Source organism: Manacus vitellinus, unplaced genomic scaffold, assembly GCF_001715985.3.
Source record: "Manacus vitellinus isolate BGI_N305 unplaced genomic scaffold, ASM171598v3 scaffold_3_pilon, whole genome shotgun sequence".
Lineage (NCBI taxonomy): Eukaryota > Metazoa > Chordata > Aves > Passeriformes > Pipridae > Manacus > Manacus vitellinus.
In genome coordinates, this window is record NW_021940535.1 from 37,403,490 (window position 1) to 37,431,043 (window position 27,554).

A 27,554-nucleotide genomic window follows, 5' to 3' on the forward strand; every position below is an offset into this window, starting at 1 on the left:
TCCTGAAGTGTCTTATATCTCTTAATTTCTAATTTAAAAATTTAGACCTTTAGTGTTTTCACCCATTTCAACTTTGCCCAGTTAACAATGCAGTCAAACATCACTATGTATCACTGCAGGGCTGGCAAAAAAAGGTACTATATTGCAGGTATATATAAATGTATGTGGAAGTTAAGATTAGAAATACTACTTACTTCAAAATATGACCAGATAAGAATAAGATATTTATAAGCCTATGGTCATGGCTTTAGAGCTGCAAGAAAGAAAAATATATTTTGAGTGCAGAGTTTCATTACTCTCGTGCTTGCTTAACAGTTTCATGTCAATTCTCGCTTTCAAAACAAACATAAATTATTTATATGTTAAACATCCAGCGGCTGTAAACCTACCAGTTTCAGTATGTGATTGTCAGAGGGGGTTTTCCTAAAGGTCCACTCATTTTTTAGACGTTATCACACATCTGCATAAGCAGCTCTTCAATACAAACACACCTTCATTCTTCAACACACAAAACAGGTAAGATGGTATAAGATTTATTAATATTTTCTTTTACTAAGGCACATGACGTATAGAAATACTGAGGTACAAAAATGCAGTTTCCTGCATATGACATTTAAAACTTTGACAAAGATGAGCTACATCTCTTCTGCTCACCACATTCAGCTTTTAGCCATTCTTTTCTTTTGTACCAGTTCAACAAGCAACTTGTATCTTGCTATACACTCCTCCTGAAAGAAAACACAAAAGTGTTAGTCAAAGGGTGACATTTTAGTATTGGGGTTTTTTTGTCTCGTTTTGGTGTTTGTTTTTTTTTTTTGGGTCGTTGTTGGTTGAGTTTTAAAGTTGCACGCTGAATTTCAGAAGGAGGATCTACATCTAGTGAAGAGCAGATTAGAAAAATGAACTTGGCAGTTTATGTTTCTTAATGGATAATTCATCTGTTTGAAGAGCATACAAACCCAAGAAACAGTTGCCTCGTACTTCCCAACAATGACTGCAAGGAGCAATTATTAAACAGTTGTATTGTAATATCTATTTAAAACAGTTCTCTGGTATAAGCCACACTGCAAGTGGGTTAAAACAAACCTTCGAGGTCACTAACACAGCACCTACTGACACCAGATACCACAGAACAGCTTCTGAGCCAGAGAAACACACAAATCCCTCCCCACCATGTTTCCTCCTCTCTCACTCTGTGTTTGGCACAAATGAAACAAGGATTTTCTGCAGCTACAATGACTGAAGCACACAAAGCTATCACAACTATTAGGAAATCTAGCACAGACCAACTATATCAATGACAGTGCTATGTTTAAAAGATTATACTTACAAAAAGAACATTAGATATATTATTGAACATTTAACACTTGCAGATGGATTATTTCTTTTGTTTGCTCACTGAGATGGGTTGAAAAAGGTATTGTGAAAGTGTAAGCAAAGCAGCTCACCAACATTTGGTTACTAACTTTGAATCAAAATTTGGTTTAAAATCTAATTTGTCCTGCAAAGGCAGAGGAGAGGTAGGTATTTTAAATGAAACAGGAGTTATCTCAACATTTTCTGTAACAGATCAAACAAACTGAAATAAATGGGAAAATATTTTCAATAAAGCAACAAACATGACAGTAACGCTGCTTAGGTTGCCTACAACTGGACTGATGGGCTAAGTAAAGGCCTCACCTTTCTGCATGGACTGGTAGAAAATATGTTTCATAAACTGGTAGAAAATGTTTCTCCTCAATTTATACTGTAGTTCCAACAAAACTAGGCATACCTTGCTTTTTCCAGGAACACATTTTGCTATTTTATCCCAGCGATCTGATGTTCCCTTTGGATACTGCTGCAAGGCCATTTCAAGAAGTTTCTGTTGGTTTTGAGTCCACAGTTCTTCTGGGGCACGGCTTTTCTCTCTTCTTCTGATCTCATCATCGCTCTCCTCCTCTTGGTCAGTGTTATCAAAATCTCTCTGACGTCTCCCTCTGCCCTTCTCTTCCAGTGCCAGCAGAGCCACTTCAGGTGCTTTGACAATTCTGCGTTTGCGGTGTCTGGTTTCACTTCCAGTGGTCTCCTTTGGATCTGTCTGGACATCCATCTGCTCTCCTATATGATAGTAGCTCCCCTCCTCCTCCTCTTCCTCCTCCCTTTCTCGCTGGGTGATTATGTGATCTGGCAAATTCACGTTGACTTTGACATTTTTGGAATGGGCCAGCGTTTTGAGCTCGGAGAGCCTAATGGTACCTGTTAGAAGTACTGCTGTTACACTTCTGAGACAGTGAAACATCCCACCAAGCAAGCAGGGAACTGCCCACAAATTAAAGGTACATGGAATAGTAGAGAGTGGAGAAAAAGCTCTTCTGAACTGAGAGCTTAAAGAAAATGCTTACTGAGAAATCAAGGTGGTGAAGCAATGAACTTTGCCAACTGGGAGCTTATCTGATATATGGGAAGTGCTACTAAATTCCCACACTGATACAAACAAAACAGAACAGCCTGAACAAGAGAACAAAACCCACAATAAACCAAGTAAGAAGGTCTGGGAGGATGTAACTAAAGGGAAGTGTTCCCTCAGAATACCCATCAGTTCTTCTCTTGGCTCAAAGTAAGGCAAGGTTGCAGAAGTCTCTCTGCAAAGCCGACCCTGAAAAAACCAGCTATCACCCAAATACAGTGATTTTCATAAGCATTAGTGAGGATCTAACAGCACACACCTGGTGTATATGTAACAGAATCCTTCAGTTGTTTGGCTTTCATGGTAACCTGCAAGAAAACAACAAAAATAAAGGACTATTAAAAAAATTACAATATAGGGGCTATTGAAGAATTCATTATCAGCTTACTGCAAAATACCTGCATTGAAGATACATGCCAAAGATCAGCAAAGACACCTTCTAAATCCTGATACATCAGGAAAAAAGTTTATCACTGAGAATCCAAAGGATGGAGAGCTGTCTGCTTCAAACACTCCATGTATACTGAAATATCTGTCCTGGGAGAAAAGTAACACCAGATTTAGCATCTTCGTTTTTAAAGCAAAAAATTATTGTTTGTAAGTTTGTTCTGTTTGTAAGGAAACAAACAGGCTTTCCCCCCTCACAATGAGGAGCTTCCCATCCCAAATTTTTAGACCACACTTCAGATAACAAAGAAGACAGGCTTCATTTAAAATTAAGATCCTTTTACTTAGTGCCTTTGTTGTATCAAGTGATCATAGAATTATAGAGTGGGTTGGGTTGGGTCGAAGGATCATCCAGTTCCAACCCCTCTGACATGGGCAGAGACATTTTCCATGAGACCAGGTTGCTCAGAGCCCCATCCAACCTGACCTTAACACTTCCAGGGGTGGGCATCCACAGCTTCTCTGGACAACCTGTTCCAGTGCCTCACCACCCTCACAGTAAAGAATTTATTCCTAATATCTAATCTAAACCTATTCTCTGTTTAAAGACATTCCCCCTTGTCCTGTCACTACAGGCCCTTTTAAAAAGTCCCTCTGGTAGCTCCCTTTAGGTACTGGAGTACCAAATTCAAGTACCACAAAAAAATAATCTTAAAATATAGTATTCAAAGAATTATATACTCTTTTTACATACTGAAAATATTTTATGAATACCAGATTTCAGTTTCTTTTTTGATTTTTTTTTGAATGTGAGGTCTTTGTGAAAAGAAATGAAAATCAGGTAGTCTTGAGCCACCCAAATCAAACTTTAAAAGGCAAACAGGCAACACACTGGATCAAAACTGATACTGTGTGGGATGGGCTCCCCGTGTTTCCTGCTGTCTGAACCTGGGACTTGGGATGTTAACATCCATTTAGGGTAAGGCATGTGCAGTGTGTTGCCCAGAGTAAAAATAAAAAATACATCATTTACAAAGTCAGGAATTCCTCTGCAGGGGATTGACCCACAATAGGAACCATTTAGGCCTCTGAGCCACAGCACAGACATCTGCTGTTTTAGCTGCTTAATGTTAACAGCAACAATTCTCCCCTATGCAAAGCAGCACTAGAGAGCAAACCTGCCAGGGGGTTGTACAGTCATTTGCTGGGAGAAGAATTAAATATAAAGATTTAGGGTTTTTGTTCTGTGACAAGATTCATAGGTGAGTACTTCAATAGTTAAAACACTTTGGTACCGTCTGCTTCTAGTCTTGCCTGTTTGGTTCCTCCCACTCATCTTCCTGCCCATGAAATTGCAGCAGTTTGCTGTAAAAATAGCCTGGTGCTGGATCTCCTTAAGGAAATGACAGCAAGACTTAACAAGGCAAAGTGGTCTATTTTCCCTAAAAATTAGGCCTCATTTTCTGGGATGATTAAGTTCAAATGAAAACCCTGTGAACAACAAAATCCCAACTCTAATTAGCCAAAACCTTTATCCAGAGGTATACATCTGGCACTGAAAACTCCAGTCTCTACTGCTGCAGTATGATGAAGTTTAAATTGTTCAAAGAAAAATCTCAGAATACTGTAATATCAACAGAAAATTTTAAGTGGCACTAACAGTTCTAGGATCTGCATGACCCCAATTTTGAAACAATAGGATGGATCCTCCTTGAAACAAATGATCCACTAATAGAAATTGCCTTCCTCGAATAATTTATAGTCTAAAATAATCCAAATTAAAATGTTCATGTTCCATCTTCATTATTAGCAAAGTGTCTCTATAGGGCCAATGATTTAAAAGACTGAGGGGAGCGGAAACCATTCTTGACTGCTGAACAGAATGGATCCTTAGTGGTGTCCTGCTATGCATCTCTTAAATAGAAATTATGTTATATAAACTGGATTATAATAGATTATTTTGAGAAGAGCAAGACAAACTTGCCAAGTAAACAAGTAGCTGATCCTTTAGAGCTTCCTGCAATGATGCACTGGATTCACTGCAGATATGACAAGGCCCTATCTATGTTCATGTATTCCAGAAAACTGTTCCTAAACCATTTTGCTATTTTTAAACTATGTCTTTCAAAGATGTACAGCCTGCTCATAAGGCCATGAAGGCAGGAAAAAAAAGAGAGCAAAAAAGATTCCTTGAATAAAACAGAGCAGAATAAATTGCCAGCAAAGACAAAACCAGATCCAGTGCCAATGTTCAGTTTTCTTTGTGTTGAACCTCTGAAGTTTTCAGGTCAGCAACTATAATTATATCTTTCAAATTGAGACTACACATGCAACACAAACATTACATTGGAAGTGGTGCAAATCAATTTGCTGGATTTAAGTTTCCTTTACAAGACAGGTGCTCCCAAATTAGGTTAGTGCAGGTATCCCATAATAGATACAAATTTTGCTGCATATTACATCTAACAGGACTAGAATCTAAACCAGCCCCATCCACCTGAACAGTGAAGGACTTTGGCTTATTCCTAGATCCTAACTGCATTGCATATTTCCCCTTACATGCAAAAAATCCAGGAGAAACGGTCTTGCCATAGGTTATGTTGGCCAACTTCAGTCATTGCAACACGGTGAACCCAGATGTAACATTTGTAGTAAGTTACTCCATTTATCACATCTAGTATTTCCAAGACTTTATCTTTTGAAGGTTTTATGGTATCTGTTCACATTTTGATGGACTTTCAATTTGAACATTCACCAGGTAAGCTGGAAATAACAACTGTGTGTATGGTTTAGATACTGAAAATCTACAATTACAAACACTGAACAAGTACCTTCAGTTGACATAAGTTTGACAACTCATCAGGCTTCTTACAGCTTTACTATCATCATTCACAGGTTACAGGGGGAGATTATTTGTCTATTTTTTTTTTGGTAAGCTTTCTTCTTCAAAAGGATGATTGCAAGTCCTTTTCCAGGTGCTATGTGCAGTTCATGTTCACGCCAGCTCTTTTCACTGAGAGTTCAGGTATCACTTATTTCAACTTCATTTGTCCATCAGCTTTAACTGTCATTGTTGTTAAAGATGCTGACAAAGGGCAAGAGTTGTTAACATGTCAGTATTAAACCACTGAGAATTATTAGGAATCCAACCTATGGAACACATGAAATTGTATTTTGGTTTGATCTGTTTGACTTTAATAATTGTTCTTGCCACTCAAATCTTCTGTTGCCAGTTCCTCCGTGCTTTCTGACATCCTTAATATCAATTTCGATTTCCTCTCCAGGGGTGAGTAGTGTTATTTACTAGCTAGTTCTTAAGTGATTCATAAAAAATTCACTAAGTTATCCAACATAAGTTGCTCCATTGCTTTCTCTACTCACTTATCATAACTTGCTTATTTGATATTATTACTTTTTCATTAGTTAGCAGATGACATACTTGGAAATAGCGTTATTCAAAGTATGAAGCACTTGTAGAATTACTCTTCCAGTTATTATTGCTGTTTGTTCCTGCATAATGCTTTAAAACTGTGGTTTTCTTGCCTATTAAATTATGAGTTTTATCTGGACTGTGAAAAGTTGTTCTAACAGCCTACTGTTCTTGGCAACAGCTTTCACCAGAGTATTAGCCACCCCCCCTTAAGAAATCCTGGGTCTGGGGACACCTTAATAATAAGGATCAAGACTGTGAAATTGATTTAAAACCAAAGAGAGCAGATCTCATATTCCTTCAAGTATTTGTCCTGCTGAACAGACACACTGCATTATTTTATAGGAATCAACTTTAAATATTGTAGTCCACCAGGGATAACAGAAGTCACAAATAAAGTCAGGTCATTGCATGAACAGTGAAACAGATTTCCTTAGACAGATAAAGATGACAAAAAAAACCTGGATGCAAGCAATCAAATTGCTGAAGTAGAAATCAAACCATCTTACTATGGGACCTACAGAAAGAAACCACAGGAACGGTTTGCTTCTGAGAACTCCCTTCTGAACTCAGTTTCAATAGCTCTTCAGCTATAAAAAGATTCTATCGAGAGCAAGTGGGATTAGTGGGATGATTTTATGTGATGAAAGCCAGACAGAGCTGGTTTCCTCCTGTACTGCTGACAATTAGTCCAGTTCACAAAGACTAGTTGCTACTCAACAAGACACCTAGCAGTAAAAACATTCCTCATCATGACCGTCCAGATGTTAAATCTCTTATTACCCTGGACACCTGCCACCTCCTTCAGATGGAACAATTGATGCTTCAGAGATATACAGGAGAAAAAAAATGATTCAGAATCAGTTTAAAAGACTCTCAGATGCACAGGCAAAAGCAAATTTTGCTATCACATGAATGAGAGGGTACTTTTCACCCTGCAGGGAAGGCAGGCATAAAAAAAGCATAGAAATGTGACAGACCTAGAGGGAAAACCCTGTAAAGTCAAGTACAGTGATGCTACTGATGCCAAACAGAGAGAGAGAGAGAGCCCTCGGGTAGGAAATGAAGAACAATTGCCATTCTCAGAGCAGCAGCCACCAGCTCATCCCTTCAGCTGACCCCTCCAGCACCACGACAGCCCAACTTCACAGGGCACACATGGCATTGAAGCCTTTACCATTTTTCCATTTTTCTGTCTCCTGGGAATCTTCTGTTGGCAACAACCTACCTTCCTTCTCTAGGATAATATTTTGACTAGGATTGCAACAGATAACCACAGAAGTACAAAACTCTTGGGTTCTGAAAATATTTTGATAAAATAATGTGGAATTTGTAGACGAAGAAATAATCCATGTCACTTGGCTTCCCAACTGTACATAAACTTCTTGCAAAGAAGGATGACCTGCTATTGTGCTACTGACAACTGGAGGTTCTGATAACATTTTCTATTATTCTTAGCATCTTCCTGAGCAGAAGTCCTCTAAGTATTTACTAAAGCAACCACGGTTTCTCAGCATCAACTATCAGAAATTTGCTGTCCCAGTAGCAGTGTCTGTTCATTGATTTGTTATCTTACTGCACGCTCTCCATCTAGTTATGTCATGCCAAAATGCCAGAATCTGTGGAATTATTGAAAAAATAATGTGGAGGTAGCCTGTGAGTAGTTGAGGCTACTGTGAAGCAGTGAGGAATTTCTTGAATCTTGGAGGTGAATTTTAGTTATAATCACATTTTTCTCATAAAGGAAAGCCAGATACAGAAGAATTTTAATGCCTTCCTGCCTTTGTCAAAGTAGTAGGTTTTTACATATCTAACCTTCCAGAACCGCACAGAATAAATTGTCAAATTTAAAGTTCTCCCCTTATAACCAATATATTACTTGCTGCACTGAATTGTTCTTCCAATCTGGATCTAAACAGCTTTTTTTCATAGCATCCACAATTGTATCCAGCAACATTTGACACAAGTCAGACAACAATAATGACCCATTCATCTATTTCCATGTGACTCAAAATTTGTTGCTTTATAAAGTGTCTTCCCTTATAGACACTAAAAGGGCTGCTAAAATTGTCTTCCAGTTTTAACAGATTGGTGAAACTTCAAATACTGAAACATCAAGCCAAATCGTTCTCCATTTTTGCAAGTACCCTCATTTGCAACTTGCTAGACCCCTTGAAAAGAAATATTTCAAATCAGAAGGTGTGTCTTTGCTTTGGCACTGCTTGTAACAGTTTGTTCAGCAGATTGTTACCAACTTTTCCAGATGCAGGTAACATAACTAGTCTTTATCCACTGTGTAAATGATAGGTTGAATCTGATGCTAACGCAGCCAAATGAGTATTTTAAGGACAATGTGCTTTTATTCTTGAAAGAACTAAGAAACATGTTATGAATTTAACTGAATTTGCTTAGAAGCACCAGTTACAGCCAGAAACAATAGTTTTCTTATGGTTATGCACTTTGAAGCCGTGTGTGGTTCTGAACTTTGCCACAGCAGATGGAGAAGAGGTAGCTACCTCAACAGAAATCCCCAAAACAACTGTGAGTTTAATTATGGGGCAGTTTAAGATGTGGCCTCCAAAAAAAGCCAACTTGGCCTAAATCACCAGATGTAGAACTCTCTCTAGTTTAATTGCCCAAATAGTTAATTTAAAGCAGCAGAAGAATTGCTCCTTTTTTCAGGACACAAGAGGAAGAACTTGGCAATTAGAATTGTGATGATACTGGAGACTTCATACTGTGCTTGGGTTTTGTCAGTTAAAATCCATGAGAGTCTTTAGCTCAATACTATGAGCACTCATTTAAGAGAGAAGTTTGGCTCAAATGCTCACTGCAACATCTTATTTTGTTGCTGATGATGCAAAATGCATTGCCTCTCAAGAGAGTCAGAAGACTTGAATTCTGCAATGGAATTCAAACCCAGCTCACCAGGAGCTATGTGGGATATTATATTAATTCCAGCAACAAGCCATCTATTTGCTGCCCAGTTCTCCAAAAACAACAGGGGCAACTGTAGGAGTGCACAGAATAAAACTGTACAATGAGAGTACTGTGAACAGCAACCACCTTTTCCTTCCTCAGGTATGAACAGAGTCATTCTCGTGTGTCTGTGGGATTAGACAGGTGTTTCGAAGACTTCACTCTCAAACTGAGGGATCTGCATGACCTACACATGATCTAAATCCCATCTTAGATATTCATAACCTCTCTTGGACCTTGGTCCACAGCAAGGTCTTTATACTTCAATAAGCAACTGGAAGAACTATTGATTACATAAATATATGCAAACTGCTAAGGGTGAATGTTTCAGAATATCCACAACTGGACTGCACAGTAACTGAGTTAACACAGACAAAATGAAATGTAAAACTGACTTAGGAAAACAGTTAATCTCCAGAAGCAAAAGACCTAATAAATTCATGAGCTTTTACATATGGACCATTTCTCATATAGATGTTTTCTTGTTGGCAAAGTAATGAGCTTGCATTTGTCAAAAATAAGAAATCTATTTACAAAGGCATATAAAGTATGATGAGTATGAACTCACAGAGTCAGACTTCAAGGCTGAAACTGTTGCTTGGGCATACAAGAGATATCACAAAATAAGCACCCACCTCCCCAAACCTTATGCTTTCAGGTTTCATGGTAATTCAGAATGTCTGCCACCTGGCTATTGTTTTGCTGTCTACCTTAGTGTTCTTCCATACAAGCAGCAAATCCCAATCAGTCTGTTTTTGCAACACAAATGCATGAGATTAGTGACTGCAGGAGCAAACAGAATCAGTTTAAATCCTGTAAGACAAGTGAATGATATTACTTCACAAGTATGAAATCTGAGATCTCTGTGCCTTTAATTTAAAAAACCTGTACCTAATAATCACATTAAAGTCTGTTTGGCATGCCAGACAGCTTTTACTTCCTCTGTTATTTTTACAATTTGAACGTCCTTTGTAGTTACTGAAATTAATTTATGCCTTTCAGCAAATATTTTTTTTTAACTTTTTTATCTATAAAGGTTGGTATTGTCAAATACAATATACTTCTATAATTCACATCTAAGTGCTTTTTCTCAATTTTTGAATTCAGTAAAAGCTGACAATCATTATTATAAATCTTTATAAGGCTTAGCATTTGTCAAACCAAACAATATAATTTTAGCAGAAATAGTAGTATTGCAACTCCATTCATTATTTATACTATGTTGTAGAGTGTTCACAGCGCTTAGGAAATTCAAACATAACTTTTTTATTTTGTTTTAAAAGGTCAATTATTTCCTTAAGTATTGGCGGATAGGAATGAGAACTAACCCTGGAGCAACAAATTCAGCAAGGAAAATGGGTCAAAGAACAGATGTTTGGAGGATGACAGAGAGCAGTGGTACAGGTAACCAGGTCAGCAGGCAGGAATCCTGATTAGAGTTAACTGAACTCCATTTCCCTTTCATAATCAAAATACTTGAAAACCTAATTTATAGCACCAGCCAATTGCAATAAAAATTTCTTAAAAAGCCATAGAAGCTTTCAGTAGTGAAAGCAAGAAGATTTCATTGTACTAAGACAGCTGAAAACCATCTTTATGGGAAAAGGTTGCTAAATTCCCAATATGCACATATTAAAATGACAATTAGCAATTTAAATAATTTAAATAATTAAACATACTGATAAAATGAGCACAACTTAACCTCATCTATTTTGGGTTGATTATTCATTGGCTGTTAAAAGATGTCTTCCTGAAGAGAGACAAGATAAACATATCCTATATTTAACATGACAGCAGTTAAAGTAATAACCCTTCTTACAGTATGTCTGTACCATGGTTGCAAGCTTAACCTCTCTGAACTGAGGAGCACAGGAATATGCTGCAAAGATATTTATGCTGGTATCACATGAGGCAGCATAAATAGAAACAGTAGAGCTGAATGAGCTCATGGGCACTGCAGTGTGGACATTTGTTCATTGCTGGATATTGGCTGGCACTTTCCCAGCAGCTTGCATCACATCACACGGAGGTACAGGTTTGGATGGGGAATCTTGTAGACATACCCATATAATGGGCCTTACAGTAATCCTTATTTGGGCTGTATTTTGGGAAATAACAGTTAGCAAACTTAAATGTCTACAAAATGCCAATTTGAATACTAGTAGAAAAGAAAAAAACATGAAAGAACACTTTATTAGGAATTACTGAATTTCAGAAGTCAAGCTAAGTTATATGCAGGGATTACAAACCAACTATGGTGACTATCTGGCTTTAATTTTACATTTTGAATAGTGAGTTCACACATGCTTCCAATTGTAGGGGAGAGTTTGTTTCCTCCCCCTTTCCTCCCAGATAGCTTGCACTTGCTAGTGTAATCACAGATCATATGAAGAGAAGGACCTCACCTCAGGCAGAACCACTACACTGATGTTGTTTCTTGCAGATGTTTGTGTAACCTGTTCTTTAAGACCTGCAAATACAGAGACTCCATAGCAGCCTATTCCACTGCTTTATCATCTCCATTGTAATTCTTTGCCCCTCAGTTTCTAATCTGAAGCCTGGGATAAAATTTTGCCCTCCAAAAGTAATACAGTGCACAAGACCCTTCCTCATTATACTTTTCATGTAGTTGAATACTTACATCCTCAGTTCATATTTTTTCAGTTCAATAACATTAATTCCTTCACAATCTTTCCTTGTAGGTAGCATTTTAGGAACCTATTATTCTCTTTATTCTCATCTGGACTCCTTCTATCAAATGACATGTTTAAGCACAATACTGAAAACTAGTCACAAACTAAGGATGTAGTAAGTTAAAACAACACCATGAAGTTGAAAAGTTCAGAAAAGCCAGGAACACTCTCCTCAAGTCACTTCACACTGCTTAAAAATTGCCAGTGGGAATGAAGATAGTTGGACATAGGAATTTATTTCTTTAGAAAAAGAAGGAGTTTAAGACAATTTAAAATAGAATTTCTTTGAGGTGGTTAGAGGGAGTGAATTTCACTGATTCTCTTCTAGTATATATGAATGGTTTCTGCTTATTCTTCAGAAAGTATTGAGATATTTTTCTAACCTTTATTTTGCTGGAAAAGAAAGCTTTGAGATATAGAAGCAACAATGGAGACATTATTTTGGACTGGATTACTTTGAGCTGTTTTTATTAACACCTGTTTAGCTAATCTACTGTTAAAAAGGGTTTGAATGCTTAAAATCACATGGAAACAAGCACATTGTACCTTCTCAGTCCTTTCTATTATAGTTCTCTAAGTGTGAAAGGAAAACCAACCCTTACTGCTCTTGATGCTTTACAGGAGAAGAAACGAGAAGAAAGTGATCTCAATTTTTTTAAAAAGTATTTTCTGTATTAGCAAATGTCAGAAAACAAATTCAAATTTGCCCTGGAATGTTTTTCTTTTTTAGGATCCAGTGCATTTGCTAGATAATATATACTTCAAATTCTCTCTGGCTTGACTCTTGTTAAATCAGCTGTAAGCAAAGGATTCCCAAACTCTGCTGCACAAATTATTTCAAAACAGTGCCTCGTACACCAAAAGTTATCTGCTTGCACTGCTCCCAAAGGAAACTGTGAGCAGTTGTTTGGGCAGCAAATGCTGCCTGCACATGCAAACACCTCTTTTACTGTGCTCAAAGTTTAACAAACCCAGAAATTTTTCCTGCAGCTTTAACATAACATTTCTTATTCAACTCTGGTAATGCCCAAACAAATAAGAATCCTTGCTGCTAATTTAGATGCTATTCTATGTCACCTTCAACAAATAAAAAGGATAAACTGTACATCTTGTTCAACTGAATGGATATATCTGAAGTAGTTTGCAGTTTCAACGTTTCTAGTATTGATGCAGTAACAGTCTGAGATCCAAAATGTTTTCATGAAGCTTTTGTTTCTGTTTCCTCTTAATACCTAATGGCTGCAACTCTGTGCTATGTGATGATAAACATAGCAGAAACTCTAATGCAGTTTGTGTGGAAAGCTGACCTTGCATTATCAGCAGTCAGAAATTTTAGAGAAGTAAAAACTTGTGTGGAGAACACATTAATCATATAGCTGGAGGTCACTGAAAGTAAAAAGGACTACACTCAGACCTTTCTCTACACAGAAAAATCCTTGAAAATTCCTTTTTTCATACAAGAAAATGACAACTCTTAGAACAATCACATCTCTTTCATTTCTCTTTCCAACTCACTGAAACAAAAGAACATGTTGTTGAAGACCTCTCACCTACCTGAAGAAGCAAGTGAGCTTTGTTTTTTCTTGCCAGTACTGGATGTTTGCAACTATGGCGGCCAAATATATTATGCAAAGGATTCTTAATAAATAGTGTTTTTACACCCAAGTCAAGGAATAAAGCTGACAATGGGTGCAAAAAGGCAATGCTAAGACAGCATTAGTTTTGTGATGGGTATATGTGGAACCATTCCACATGTCTGTATTATCTGTATCAAGGTAATTAACCAGATTTTCCAAACCAATCCCAAAAGATCTTTCCCATGCACACTGCACACTACCAACACATATCAAATATTTTTGCTGTTAATATCTGCTCAGTGAAATGTTGCATCTTTTAAATAAAATCATTCCAGTTCAGTAGAATGAATACTTCAAGAAATATAATAAACAATACTAATCAGAATAAACCTTAAAACCCTTAATTTCATTGCATTAGCAGGTTAGTAACTTCTTGCTTACGTACACTTTTTTTGCAAATAACATGTTGTTCTAAAATTAGAATGCAAATGGCTTACTTTTTGGTATGTGTAACAGAACTGTATAGATGCATTAAAACTTTAAAAGTAACTTCTAAAAATATCTTTTTGTAATTATATCAATGAGGAAAAAAAAATTTAAGTACACAAATTTCCCAGGAGGCTGTAAGAGGTTACATGTCACTCTAGCCAGTGACTTTGTTTCCCATTATTTAAGATAGTTTCTGAAATATAATAAAGAACATCTCATCTCAAAATGTACATCAACAGATTTAAACATTATTCTCATTAACCCCTACAGAGGCTATAAAATAGGGTCAGCTGAAAGGGCTTTCAAATGGTCCTCAGCAGACACTACATCATGTTCTTGTGATCTATTGCTTGGAAAGGAAAAGTCTTTTACAGCCTAGCCCCTAAGGGTTTTAAGATCATAACACTTAAAATCCGTAAGTACAAGCTTGCTTTGATATCTGGTACAATACTATAAAATATGAATTAACAAGGACATTAATCATTTTTACATGATATAATTATTAAGCGTGCCATAATCCTGAAAAAGGCAGTGAAATAGTATCATATGTATTACTCGTTTTAAAATTTGCAAAGATATTTCAGTTTAATTAATGGAAACCACCTGTCTAAACACCATGAGCTCATATGCATTTTTTAAGGACTGGCTTGAAACAGAAATGTAATCTTTAACCAAGTCACACAAACATTCACTTGCAGTGAAAGGAGGTTGCTACAAAACCTGCAGCATATTGTTTTCTGTTACTGGGTTGCAGTAGCTGAAGTTTGTAAGCACCAGAATCCCCCATCCAGCTGATCAGTTACAGCTGTTAATTGTGGAGGGAGAGACTGGCTGACATCTGCTTCTTGCATAGTTAGTTAATGGTTCACTTCCAGGTCCTAAAAGGATTGTAGCTTCTCTCAAAAGACAATGTCGGCCCCCATATATGTCTGCCTTCTACACTGCCTGTCTTGTTCTGGTTTGTCATCCTCTACACAATGCAAATCTGAGTGAACTCACATCTGCCACTGATCGACCCAATTCGTGAGCAATCTTTTCCCATCGACCGGGGGTCCCCCCTGGGAACTTAACCATACTTCTTGTCAGCTGGCTTAGGTCCTCCTCTGTCCATTCAGGTGCCTGTAAAACATTTGTAAAACATTCATTACACTGGGATATTGGACAAATATTTGCAAGGTAATATACTGAAAAAAAATCTCTTTAAACAAATTAATCTAATATTGTAAAAAAAACCAAACAAACCCAAAACAAAACAACTGTGTACCTTCTCCCTCTGCTGAAAATCCTGAACACTCAAAAAATGCATTGTGTGTAGTATTTAGACTAACACAATTTCTCTGAGCTGGAATACAGAAACGCAGAGTGCAGTGAAGACTCCATAATCCAAAGGAAAATGGCCAGTGACCTGCTGCACCACTCAGACACACACAAGCCCATGGGGCTGGATGGGATCCATCCAAGGGTATAAGGGAGCGGGAGGAAGTCCTCACTGCAGAGGTCCCTTCAACCATTTTACCAGCAGCCCTGGCTCACTGCAGAGGTCCCAGCGGACAGAGGGTTACAAAATGTGATGCTCATCTACAGAAAAGGCCAGAAGGAAGATCCAGGGAACCCCAGGCCTGTCAGTCTGACCTGGGTGCCAGGGAAGGTCATGGAGCAGATCAACTGGAGTGCCATCACACAGCATGTGCAGGATAACCAGGGGATCAGACTCAGCCAGCTTGGGTTTGTGAAAGGCAGATCCTGCTTGACCAACCTGATCTCCTTCTGTGCTTAGGGGATGGGGGAAACATTGTGGATGTGTCTACCTGGACTTTAGTAAAGCCTTTGGCATCGTTTCCCACAGCATCTCCTGGAGAAACTGGCTGCTCATGGCTTGGCTGGGTGTGCTCTTCACTGGCTAAAAAACTGTCTGGATGGCCGGGCCCAGAGTGTTGGTGAATGGAGTCACATCCAGCTGGCCCCTGGTCACCGGGGGTGTTCCCCAGGGATCAGTGTTGGGGACAGTCCTGTTTAACATCTTTATTGATGATCTGGACAAGGGAATCGAGGGCACCCTCAGTCACTTTACAGACACACCAAGATCAGGGGGAATGTTTCATCTGCTGGTGGGCAAGAAGGCTCGACAAAGGGATCCGTGGGAATCCAGCTCGACAGGCTGGATCAGTGGGAAGAGGCCAATGGTAGGAGGTTCAACAAGGCCAAGTGCCAGGTCCTGCCCTTGGGTCACAACAACCCTGTGCAACTCTACAGGCTGGGAGAAGAGTGGCTGGAAAGCTGCCCAGCAGAAAAGTACCTGGGGGTGCTGGTCAACAGCAGCTGAACATGAGCCAGCAGTGCCCAGGGGCCAAGAAGGCCAGTGGCATCCTGGCCTGTATCAGCAATAGTGTGGCCAGCAGGGCCAGGACAGTGATTGTCCCTCTGTACTCGGCACTGCTGAGGCTGCACCTCCAATCCTGTGTTGAGTTTTGGGCCCCTCCCTACAAGAAGGACATTGAGGTGCTGGAGCGTGTCCTGAGAAGGGCAACAAAGCTGGTGAAGGGTCTGGAGCACAAGTTTGATGAGGAGCAGATGAGGGAGCTGGGGGTGTTCAGCCTGGAGAAAAGGAGGCTGAGGGGAGACCTTATTGCTCTCTACAACTACTTGAGGTAGGAGGTTGTGGTGAGGTGGGGGTCAGTCTCTTCTCCCAGGTAACAAAGTATAGAATCAGAGTAAATGGCCTCAAGTTGTACCAGGGGAGCTTTACATTAGATATTAGGAAAAGTTTCTTCATCAAATGGGTTTTCAAACACTGGAACAGGCTGCCCAGGGAAGTAGTGGAATCACCATCTCTGAAGGTATTTAAAAGACATCTGGATGTGACACTTAGGGACATGGTTTAGTGGAGGACTTGGCAGTGCTGGATTAACGGCTGGATTCAATGATCCTAAAGGTCTTTTCCAACCTATGAGATTCCATGATTCCATGATTAAATCACAGTTTAAGACATAAAGTTTTAGGCATTTAATTGGATATGTAATATTTTTTCAGCAAAGACAAAATATCTCAATTTTTACATACTAAAAAAGCCTCTAAATAAAACAGAACAGTCATCTCAGTTTTTTGTCACTGTTATCATCCAGTGTTTTAGAACTCTGGCATGATCCAGGAATGAAATCTGTTGATTCTTAAATTGCATTAAGACTATTAAAAACAACCCACCCCCGTCCCTAAAATGCAGTTATGCCACAAAACCAAACCGGATGCTCCTACCAACCAATAACCAACAGATATAAAAATGTTTTGCTCCAACTACATGCCAATCTGCTAACAATAACTGTCTTCATAACGGCCAAATAAAAGTGAACAAAGCAAGGAATACACAATTAGAGCAGTTTAAGGCATGAAATCGTGCTTGCCTCAGAAGGCAAGACACAGTAACCGTCTTTGACATTTGCAGCATCTTTGGCAATGACCACAGAGCCAAATCTTCATTACCATCACTAGTTTGCCATTTTATTTATTTTTAAGGAACTCTTTATGACATACCTCTTCTAATCACTATTTCCAATAATGAACAGGCACATATCAAGCGGTTTGCATTACAGAGCCATCAGCACAGAACAACAGTCAGAGGTGAGTGACCCCAGGGACCATCTCCACAACTACAGCAAAGCTTCTCCCTGACACTAATCCTGCCTGTCATTCTCCCACTGTGCTCTAACCACACTGACATCCGCCTGCCGCACTGCAAGCTTAACGGGGCCCTTCCTGACTTTTTACTGTCTCCCTCAATCAATGGTTCAAGCGTGCTCTTTTCACCATGTCCAAATGGCAGCTTCACTCATAATCAAAGTGCATTGCTCCTGTTAAAGGGCTTCCCGAAAGGCTTCACCATTTGCATTCATTTGCAAAGCAAACTACTTTTATTCACTTTGTTCTGCTATCAAGAGTGTTCCCTGAAGCAGATAAATTGGCATAAATACAACCTGCCACTTAAAAGACAGTAAATAATAGCCAATAGTAGCAAGGATTTTATCAATCGTCCTGGTTTGGATACATGTAGTCCTTTATTAAATGCTGAAAGCCTCAAACATTCATAGTTTTTAATATAAGAATAAAATTAATTATCTATGATGCTTCAAACACAAGATGCTTAAACAATGTGTGTGTATGTGAGAAATCTTGCACATTCATTACATGCATTATATAATTACACTCCAGCCTCCATAAGAAATGATAAATACATAGAAAATCTTCCAATTGCACAATAACCTTATTAATTTTACTATTTTAAACAAGTTGATATACTCCATACGTTTATTATATTATACTCCATGTAGATATTTTATATTATTTTTAAAAGAAAGATTTGCAGTACTTAATGTTCTACTTATAAAAATTTTATCACTGTAATTTAAATAATGAATTCTTCTATGAGTTTTGGTTAAAAGCCTTTTGTTTAAAAATTAGTCAAATTTCATACCTCATAATTAGCCTTAATATGCAGTTTACTGTAATTTTCTATTTAATTTGTACTAACACATGGGAGGGGTTGTTGGTTTGGGGGAGTTTTTTCTCCTTTTTTTTTTTTTTTAAGTGCATTCTCTTACCATATCCAAAGCATATCTAAGCAATTACACATGGAAATCAAGATGATCTTTTCAGTGATATACATATGTTGGAAGCTTTCTGGTAAGTTTTATTTTCAGACTTTTTTTGTAAGTTCACAATTTTGTGCTCAAAATTTTACTACCCATTTGTAAATATTACAAAACTCCTAAGGTTATCTTCCTAAATAATGGACAAAAACTACAATCATTCTGCATATCTGTAGTTAATTACACAGCTAATTCACAGCACAACAATTCATTAGCTACATTAAAATATCAACTTCTTAAACTTATTTCAAGCTGACAATAATTTTAGAATGTGAAGACCTAAAACACTTATAAATTTGGAAAATCTTTGAAAAAGCTTTTAGAAAATGAACTCCCAACAGCAAAAGCTGTAAAAGAGCTTTTGTGAATTTGCAATTCCTCAGCAACAGTTAATTGTGCCTTTAGATGCAACAGCACCTACTGTGATCCAACTACTACAAGCAGCTATGAGGGTGGTCATGGTGTGAATGTATTCTCCCTGTTCTAATCTGTAGCCAACTGTAACTGTGAGAGTCAAATGAATGCATAAACATACTGCTTTGTCACCTAAAACCATGTGTGTCCAATATTACTGAAACACTGGGCCAAAATTCATCTCTACAGTAAAGCAATGGAAGACACCACATGGTGAGGGGACAGCTGTTGTTACTATACAAGCATTCAGATTTTGCATCAAAAAAGCCCCACTCTGGGATTAACTCCCCATACTGAATATAAAATTAAAAGTACAGAGTTATGGTCTACAGTCTTTAAAATGAAAATAAGCTACAAGTGTAGATATAAAAGTTTCATACCATTCCCATAAGCAATAATCCTTTAACACGGTTTAGTGTGCATAGCTGGCAATGCTGAAGGATTAGTTCACACAAACCACTATGCACCTTTCTATAGGAAAGGAACATCAATGTGGCTTATTGTTTAGCATCACTCTTACACGTGCATCTGCACTTAGCAATTCCATCCCACTTCATTCAGCATGACAATTTTACACTCTTAGGATTTTTTAAAACATGAGCGACATTAATTTCAATTACATTAAAAACAAATTTTTAGATAACAAAGCATTTCTTGTCAGGAAAAGTCTGACTCATTTAGATCTGTTAACATTAACAAGTATAAAACTATATATTATATATATACTTTTATTGATAAAATTGGAAAGTGACTGGTATTTGAGAGTTTATAAGGAAACTTTTAGAGTCATTTACAGTGCCTTGACAATATGAGATAATTTCATTTTTTTAGACTAAATTTTAGCTTTAGGTCATTTCTTCCTGTCATCAGTATACTGAAGATTCAATTAAATTCACTTTTGTAGGGAAGTTTGGCTAAAGTTTCAATCTAGCTAGAACTGTATGCTACACTTCATCTAATTTTGGTGGTTCACTGTTTTGAGCACATCTAGTCCATGATCTTGCAAATAAAACATGAGGCAGCATTTATTTAGAAATACCTGTCCAAATATTTCTAGACCAAGGGTCCTAGTAAAACCCTGGACAATTTTGCGAAACAGGAAATATTTAACCTACAAGATGGTGGTGCTTCTATCCAATAACTAAGGAACAGAATGTAAAAGTTTTCCTGATGCAATTTCTTGCTCATAATGTATTTTTATTACAATATTCTTCTATATTCTTACGGTTTCTTGGTTTACCTATAAGAATTCTGAAGTCAGTCTTGTTTTATCAAGTCTTGTTTTATCAAGTCCCATTTGGCACTGGGATCCAGCTGTTGCTGAACACAAAGGGCCTGCCACAGTTCTAAAGATCTCTTGTGAAGCTCTCAAGATCTGCTAAAGGATATTAATGATCCAAACTTATATTCAAAGCCACATGTTCATATAACCCTTTGGTCCTTCAAAGCTCTTACTTAAATCCAACTTCCACTAGCACTGTTTTTATTAAGTAATCCAACAAAAACAAGGACAGCTAAGCTGTTTCAGAGTAATGGCCAAAGCAGGCCAGTAAGCTCATCATTTGTGCTCAGGGAGTGCAGCAGCAGCAAACTTTGTGATAACAAGAAAGGTTACGTTTATCATAAACAGTCCCATCCTGCTCTGAAATAACAGGGACCATATGCACATACAAGAGTAAGACAAAGGCAAGCATATAGGTTACCTATGCTTCCCCTAATATTTTCCTGGACACCAATTATTTTCAGCTTAGGCAATAGGCAATTTCTCTAGACTGATATATTTTATCTATTTAAATTTATCTATCTCAATGAATCTGTCTTTCAAATATTTTTCCAGTCTCTTGTGAAACTGTGTAAACTTTCTGGATTTGCAACTTCATGTTCATGAGGAGTTGCACACATCTGCTACTCATTATACAAGGCACCCGCTTATTTTGTGTTTTGAACCTGGTTCCTGCTAGCTTTAATGACACCTGCCTCTTGCCTTTGAGAGAATCACATCCAAATAGTCTCCATGTCCTGACTTCCATGTCACTTACAACTTTGTTCAAAATATCCCTCCATAGTATTCTCCTGTAAGATGTCTCTTCCGAGCTAGAGAGTCCTAATCTACTCAGCTGTTTCTCATGTAAAAGCCATGTCATGCATAATGATGCCTTTTTCCATCATAACCCACCGCTCTGAAATGACGTACCAGACTGCACAGAGCAGGATTAATCTTAAATTATACAGCAGAGTAAGAACTCTTCCACTTGGCTCTCTATTCTTTTCTTAACAACTTCTAACATTTCACTGGTTTACCAATGAGATCACCTTCTCCCTGCATATTTTTTTAATCTTTCTACGAAGCCCAGAGGGTTTAAGGCAGGTCTTCCCATTGTAGAAGCAGTGTTCAAGACTCCACACAGGTGGAGTGACCTGGTGCTCACAATTTCTACTCTTTATATCAGTTTTTTGTTAGTTTTCTCTAAAGAGATGTTAGATATACAGGCCTGTAAAGGTCCACGAGTTCCACTGACAATAAATACACAGAAACCAACATTTCCCATTCCAATTCTCAGACACCCAAGAAAAGAAACAGTTAATTGAATTATTTAATCCTTAAATTTTCTTTGAACTCTTGGTTGCATATATTCTGGTCCCAGTAACTTGAATAATTTAATATTAAACAATACATAAACACAGGTTTAAAAGAAAAATATTTTAGAATTTTTCAAAGCAACTGTATGTAAATATGAAGATACAAGTAATTGTCCTCTCTTATAGAGTTGTCAAAATAATAACCTAACCATAATCATTTTTTGTTTATACTATTCCTCAGACAGGAATGTCTTTGCCATTAAAAGCATTAAAATATTAAACAATATACATAAGTAGACATCAGCTCTTAGAGAAGAAAGAGAATCTAAGAACAGAAGTGTGAAGTTTCATCCGCCTCAGTATCAGGTCTTCTACCACATCCAGCAGCAAATGTTTTAGGACAGAGAGATTCTTTCCCTCACAGCTGCTCCCAGCCCAGACTAGGGATTTCCTAAGTGTGAAGTTGAATCCATTTCTGTTACAAAGCCAATGATGAAGTTGTCCGCTCTCCTCATCCCATATTTGCTCTTAATCAACATCATAAGCTGGCTTTCTACACACATTCAGTTTCTCACTTCTTACCATAGCCTGCTGCCTTTTTATTTCTCTATCCCATAGTTCTGCCCTGCTCTACAGCTCCAGAAATAATATAGGAGGGAGAAGGCAAAACACCCACCAAAAATAAAAACCAACAAAAACCCCACTACTAGTAAGCCATGTCATTTCTTTACTTTCTAAACACACAGCTGAGGACAATTTTTCTGCAGTAGGAAAAGACAGAACTCCTTGGAGAGATTTTTCTAGACCTTGCCTGTTTGAGAGTGGGAATTCCACAGACATTTCAATTAGTGCTTCCTTGAATAATTCCGTGTTATCCCTTGCTATTCACTGCACTATAGACCATTTCCAGTACGTACCAGTTCCCTGCAGACATACATGATACTCTTCTAGTGACATTTTGCAATAACCAAAATGTATGTTTCCTATTCTTGACAAGCATTACTCTAAAGATCTTCCATCTTAACATTACTTTGTTTCTATAGAAGTCTTGCTGACAGAACCTGTCAAAAGTTTTATAAAATCCAAGTGCATTGTAAAGCTCTAATAGTAAGGCATAACTTTTCTTTAAATTCCCACTGACTTCTTACTATTATTTTTAATTGGTTCTTCTAATAGTACCATTCATTTAAAAACTTAAAAAATTACCCAGTATGGAATTCATACCAACCAGTCTGTACTTCCCAGAATCCTCAAGGAAGCTCAAAAATTGGTATCCTATTCCTATCTTTCATTTCAAGGCTCATTAAAGTAATTGCTAAAATATTAACAGCAGTATTAAATGCGTTTGATATTAGAGTTCTTTTTAGGTCAACGAATGGTGAAGACCATTGTTCCAAGCAATTTGTTATTTATCATCCTCAGATGAATGCTTGAATCTAAAACACTTTGTGGTCTTCAATATAGGATGTCAAAAACTCCATAAACTTCCTTGTAGTAAACATGGGTGAAAGGGATTTTTGGTCCTAGCATCTTCTTGAAAATGCTTTATATTTTGATCATCCAATATTTCAACAAAACCCTTGGGGGAAGTAATTTTTTGTTCTTGGGCTTACCTTACTTTGGATGTGCATAAGTCTTTCCCTTTCTGGAAGCTCTTCACTACCCTCACCCCCTCACTTCTCAGTCTGAGACAAGAATAACTTAATTCCAGTAAAATGGTTATATTTGAGATTCTTCCACTGGCTATTATATTGATTATTTACAATTCTGACAATTTTTTTACCTTCAAGCAGTATGTTAGCCCATCCTAACTGCATGTCAACAAATTATCTGTAAGCACTAAAAAGACATAAAATAAAAAATCCAAGTTTATTTTGAGAGTTTAGGCATATTAGAAACCAAAATGCAAATATGTCCATAACCATATAATATCAATAAAACAGGCCTTGTATGTTTTTTTGGAAAACAAAACCATTTGCAATCTATTCAGAAACATCAACTAAAATACTTACTTATGAGTACATTTCACAGATAATGCAGGTCCAAAAGGACTTCCTCATTCCTAAGATGTGCCTCTATATGAATATATATATATGTATCCCTTACTTAACCTCAGTATGAAGTGAATAATAGATTCTCCCACCACCACCTTCAGCAGCATTACATGGTGCTGCCAGGCTATTCCTAGATTTAAAATAAGCCATACCTTAAGACTGAAAAATTTCTGTTCAAACAGACAAAAATCATGGAAGGAGAAGGAGAATTAAATATAAATCAAGTTAAGAACCAGCTACATGAAACAGTAAGACAATTTTTTTAAGTTATGACTATATTCAGAAAGTTACAGATACTCAAAAAATAATATTAATCAGTCATCTGACAGAAAAGGTGGCAAACAATGACTTAAAAATGAAGTACAACATGTGCTGTATGCTCACAAGATGATTGCTACCACACTACATTCATTCCAACGTCTCTGGTTTTCACTTCTAACCCTTAGCTTTTCCGTGTCTTCCTCCCAGACCAAGCAAAACTTTAATAACAAGTATTTTCTCTCATGAAGGTCACTTTCTGAGTATCAGTAAGATACCATTTCCAACCCTTCAGTCATTTCTACAGATTTTCTTTATGTCTATTTTACATCTTTTTTTTCACGTAAATCCCCAAATTACAAAAAGCCTTTCAGAGCTGCTTTTTCCTCCCCCTTCCTACTCATTATTTATTCCTACTTCAAGAATTCAGAGCCCAGAGCAGTTTTTAATACTGTCTTTAAAAGTGCTCCAATTACATCATCAATAATGTGTAGAGGAAGGCAATGCTAAACCACAGTTTTCAAGTTTTGCAGAACAAGAACACCTCAAAAAACATCCCTATATTACTTTAATAAAAATATTTTCTTGTCAATAGAGCTGAAATTGCTCTAAAATAATGACTTGTTAATGCCTAGCCATTGATATGAAATAATAATCTGGTTAAAGCTTTACCACCTTGGAAAAACAGGGAAGGTAAAAAGAATGAAAACACTTGAGTATTAAATTGTAAAAATCTTTAAATATATATTTAGAAATATATAGAAAAGTGAGCATTTTTTATCAGCTGACTGTGGGCAGCATTTTGGTAGCCAAGGCAGCCCCTATGGAAAGATGTGAGGAAATGGCTGGCTCCAGTAGCTCCACTGCAGGACACAATGGAGCCATCAGCCAAGCTGCCAGGCACCTCTGGGAATGTATTGAAGAAAGGGCCAAGTGCTGCACAGCAGTCTGGGGGAAAATGTGAGATACCAAGCTGGGAGAAAGAGGTGGAGAAGGTACTCCAGGCAGCACAGCACAGACTCCCTGGCAGCCTGGGAGTCTACTCCATGGAGCAGATATCCACACTGCAGCCTGTGGAGGACCCCACACTGGAGCAAGTGGATACGCCCTGAAGGACCCACAGTGGAGCAGGTTTACCCTGAAGGACTGCAGCCTGCAGAGGACCCACACAAGCAGGGAAAGTGTGAGAGGGAACGAGTGGCAGTGAGGAACTATTACAGACTGACCAAATGCCTGATATCCCATACCCTCTGTGCCACTGGGAGTAGGGAGGAGGTAGAGGAATTGGGAAGGGAGCAAAGTTGAGCCTTCAATAGGAGTGGGAGGGAGGTTTTCTAGGTTTTATCTTTATTTCTCATGATCCAACTCTATTTTATCTGGCAATAAATTAATTTTTCCCAAGTCAAGTCTGTTTTGTCTGTGACAGCAATTGATTAGTTGATCTCCATGCCTTTACCTCGACCTACCAGTTTTTTCATGTTATTTTCTCCTTCATAAAATATAGAGTTGAGAGTACGGAGTGAAACAGTGGCTGGGTAGGGACCTGGCAGCCAGCCTCAGTAAACCCACCAAAGAATTATGAAGTACCAAAATAAAAGGCTTGTAGTTAGGAAAAGTTTTGGGGAAGAATTCTTTGGTGATCTCCACTCAAAATGACATGAACAGAAGATTACCAGCATCTACAATTGCTGCTGTTGGTTACAACAGCACAAATACCAGATTTAAAGTAAAACTCTGCTAGTAATACAATAGTCTGCAGATCTACCTCCAGAAGAAATAAATATTAAAAAATTGGTATCTATTGGTATAATGTAACAAATTGGCTGAATTTCCTACACCAACTAATGATAATTTTAATAACAAGTTACTCCCTCAGTGATTTAGGATTCTGAAAAAAATTATTCACATTTTTTTCTGGTTTTGACTAGCTTATAAAAAAGGAAAATCTTCCATGGATGTTTATGTTCTAAAGATGTTATTGTCACCTCTTTTAAATGGTAGAACATATTGGTTGCCTTCACTTAAATGCTGAAGCCCTTTCACTATCACAAAGGTTCAAAGATATTACAGATAAAAATGGCAATTCCATAAAACACAGATAAAATGAGCATATATGAAAAGGACACAAAACCAAGAAAAAAGTTACTAGATTGTAAATGTCCTCATTTAAAGTTAAAGAACAATTACTCCCTACACAGTCCTCAAATAGTAACAGAAGCCTAAATTAATTAACTAATGAAGTTTCTACTCATAGTTTTCTTTAATGAGAGGTGTTTTGAACAATCATTTCTATTTCCGTTTTCCTTGATCAGGAAGATACAGGACATAACATATCTGATGAATAAGATGTTTCTCTCTGTATAATTTCTTTTAGTCAATTAAAACTGGTATCACCCCAGCATTGTTTGAGAACAGGATTAAAGTCATTGAGTAAATGCACACCACTTAGTACAGTACAGAATCACAGGGTGGCTCAGGTTGGAAGGCACCTTTGGAGGTCACCTAGTCCAACACTTGGCTCAAGCAGGGCCACCCAGAGCTAAGAATCTTAGCTAAGTTTTTAATGACCATGACCAGACAGTTTTTGAATATCTGTCTCCAAGGAGGGAGACAAACCTCTCCGGGCAACCTGTGCCAGTGGTCTGTCACTCTCACAGTAAAAGAGCATTTCCTGATGTTCAGAGAGATGCTCACACCTGTACCCATTCTTGTATCCTGAGCCACAAAGCCCTGTTAGAACATTTTAATTTGGGTGAAAGTATAAGCCATTTATTGATTAGGAAATCTTTAATGAAGATAAAAACGTTTTTCAAAGTTACACTTCTTAAAAGTCTACATGGTTTGAGGGAAAAAAAGGTATCTATCAAACTCAGTGTAGAAAGGCATCCAAAATCCTGTAACTCCTCCGTGCAGTCACAACATATACACAGAGGCACAGCTTCCTATAATCTGCTGTTGCACTTCTAGTAAATTTGAGTTTTGTTTTCAGAGGTCATCCTTCCTATGCCATGAGGGGTGACACTTCATGAGTGATCAAGCAGCGCATGGTTTGGAGTGTTTCAGGGTGAGCATTACATGGGGGAATACTCTTCTTGGTAGCTAAGTTTCTGTGTCCTCACCAAAACGAGATATATTCAGCATCTAATCGAGGCACAGATCACTGCAATACCTGAACTTCTTAAACAGAAGGAAACACAACTAGATGTCCTAATGTTCACTCCAGTCCTAAGATACAGGACTGAACACCAGAAAAAGAAATGGTATTTTAAAATTCTGGTTCTTTGCAAAGATTGGCACGTCTTAAGAACTTTATGAATCTGGTAATACAATTGGGATGGCATTAAATAAAGTGTGTGAAACTTTCAATTTATATGTAAGCTGGAAGCTCATCAACTGCAAGTGATATAAAAAGAGATAGATTTACTTAATCATGAATGGTTTTCTGATCCTGTTCACACTCCTACAGCCAGTTACATGAACAGAACAGTTCCACACACAGAAGTGGGATGTGAGCACTCAGGTATTCATTTACTGTAAGTTTAATCTGGACAATGCTTCAAAGGTGATTTTCAGCATGCTAAAAGGACTGGAGGGACTTGGGCTC

At 37.7% G+C, this 27,554-nt stretch overlaps 1 protein-coding gene across 1 annotated transcript in view; it reads right to left on the reverse strand.

The window, feature by feature from the left end:
- Positions 1-517: 517 nt before the first annotated feature.
- DNAJC1 (DnaJ heat shock protein family (Hsp40) member C1) overlaps positions 518-27,554 on the reverse strand; it is a 111,257-nt gene continuing 84,220 nt past the window's right edge. The window contains exons 10-13 of the mRNA XM_029961896.1: positions 15,004-15,123; positions 2,709-2,757; positions 1,775-2,238; positions 518-728 (exon numbers count right to left, since the gene is read on the reverse strand). Of these exons, the coding sequence (XP_029817756.1) occupies positions 660-728; positions 1,775-2,238; positions 2,709-2,757; positions 15,004-15,123 (702 nt within the window). The 3' untranslated portion in view covers positions 518-659. The remainder of the gene's footprint in view (positions 729-1,774; positions 2,239-2,708; positions 2,758-15,003; positions 15,124-27,554) is intronic.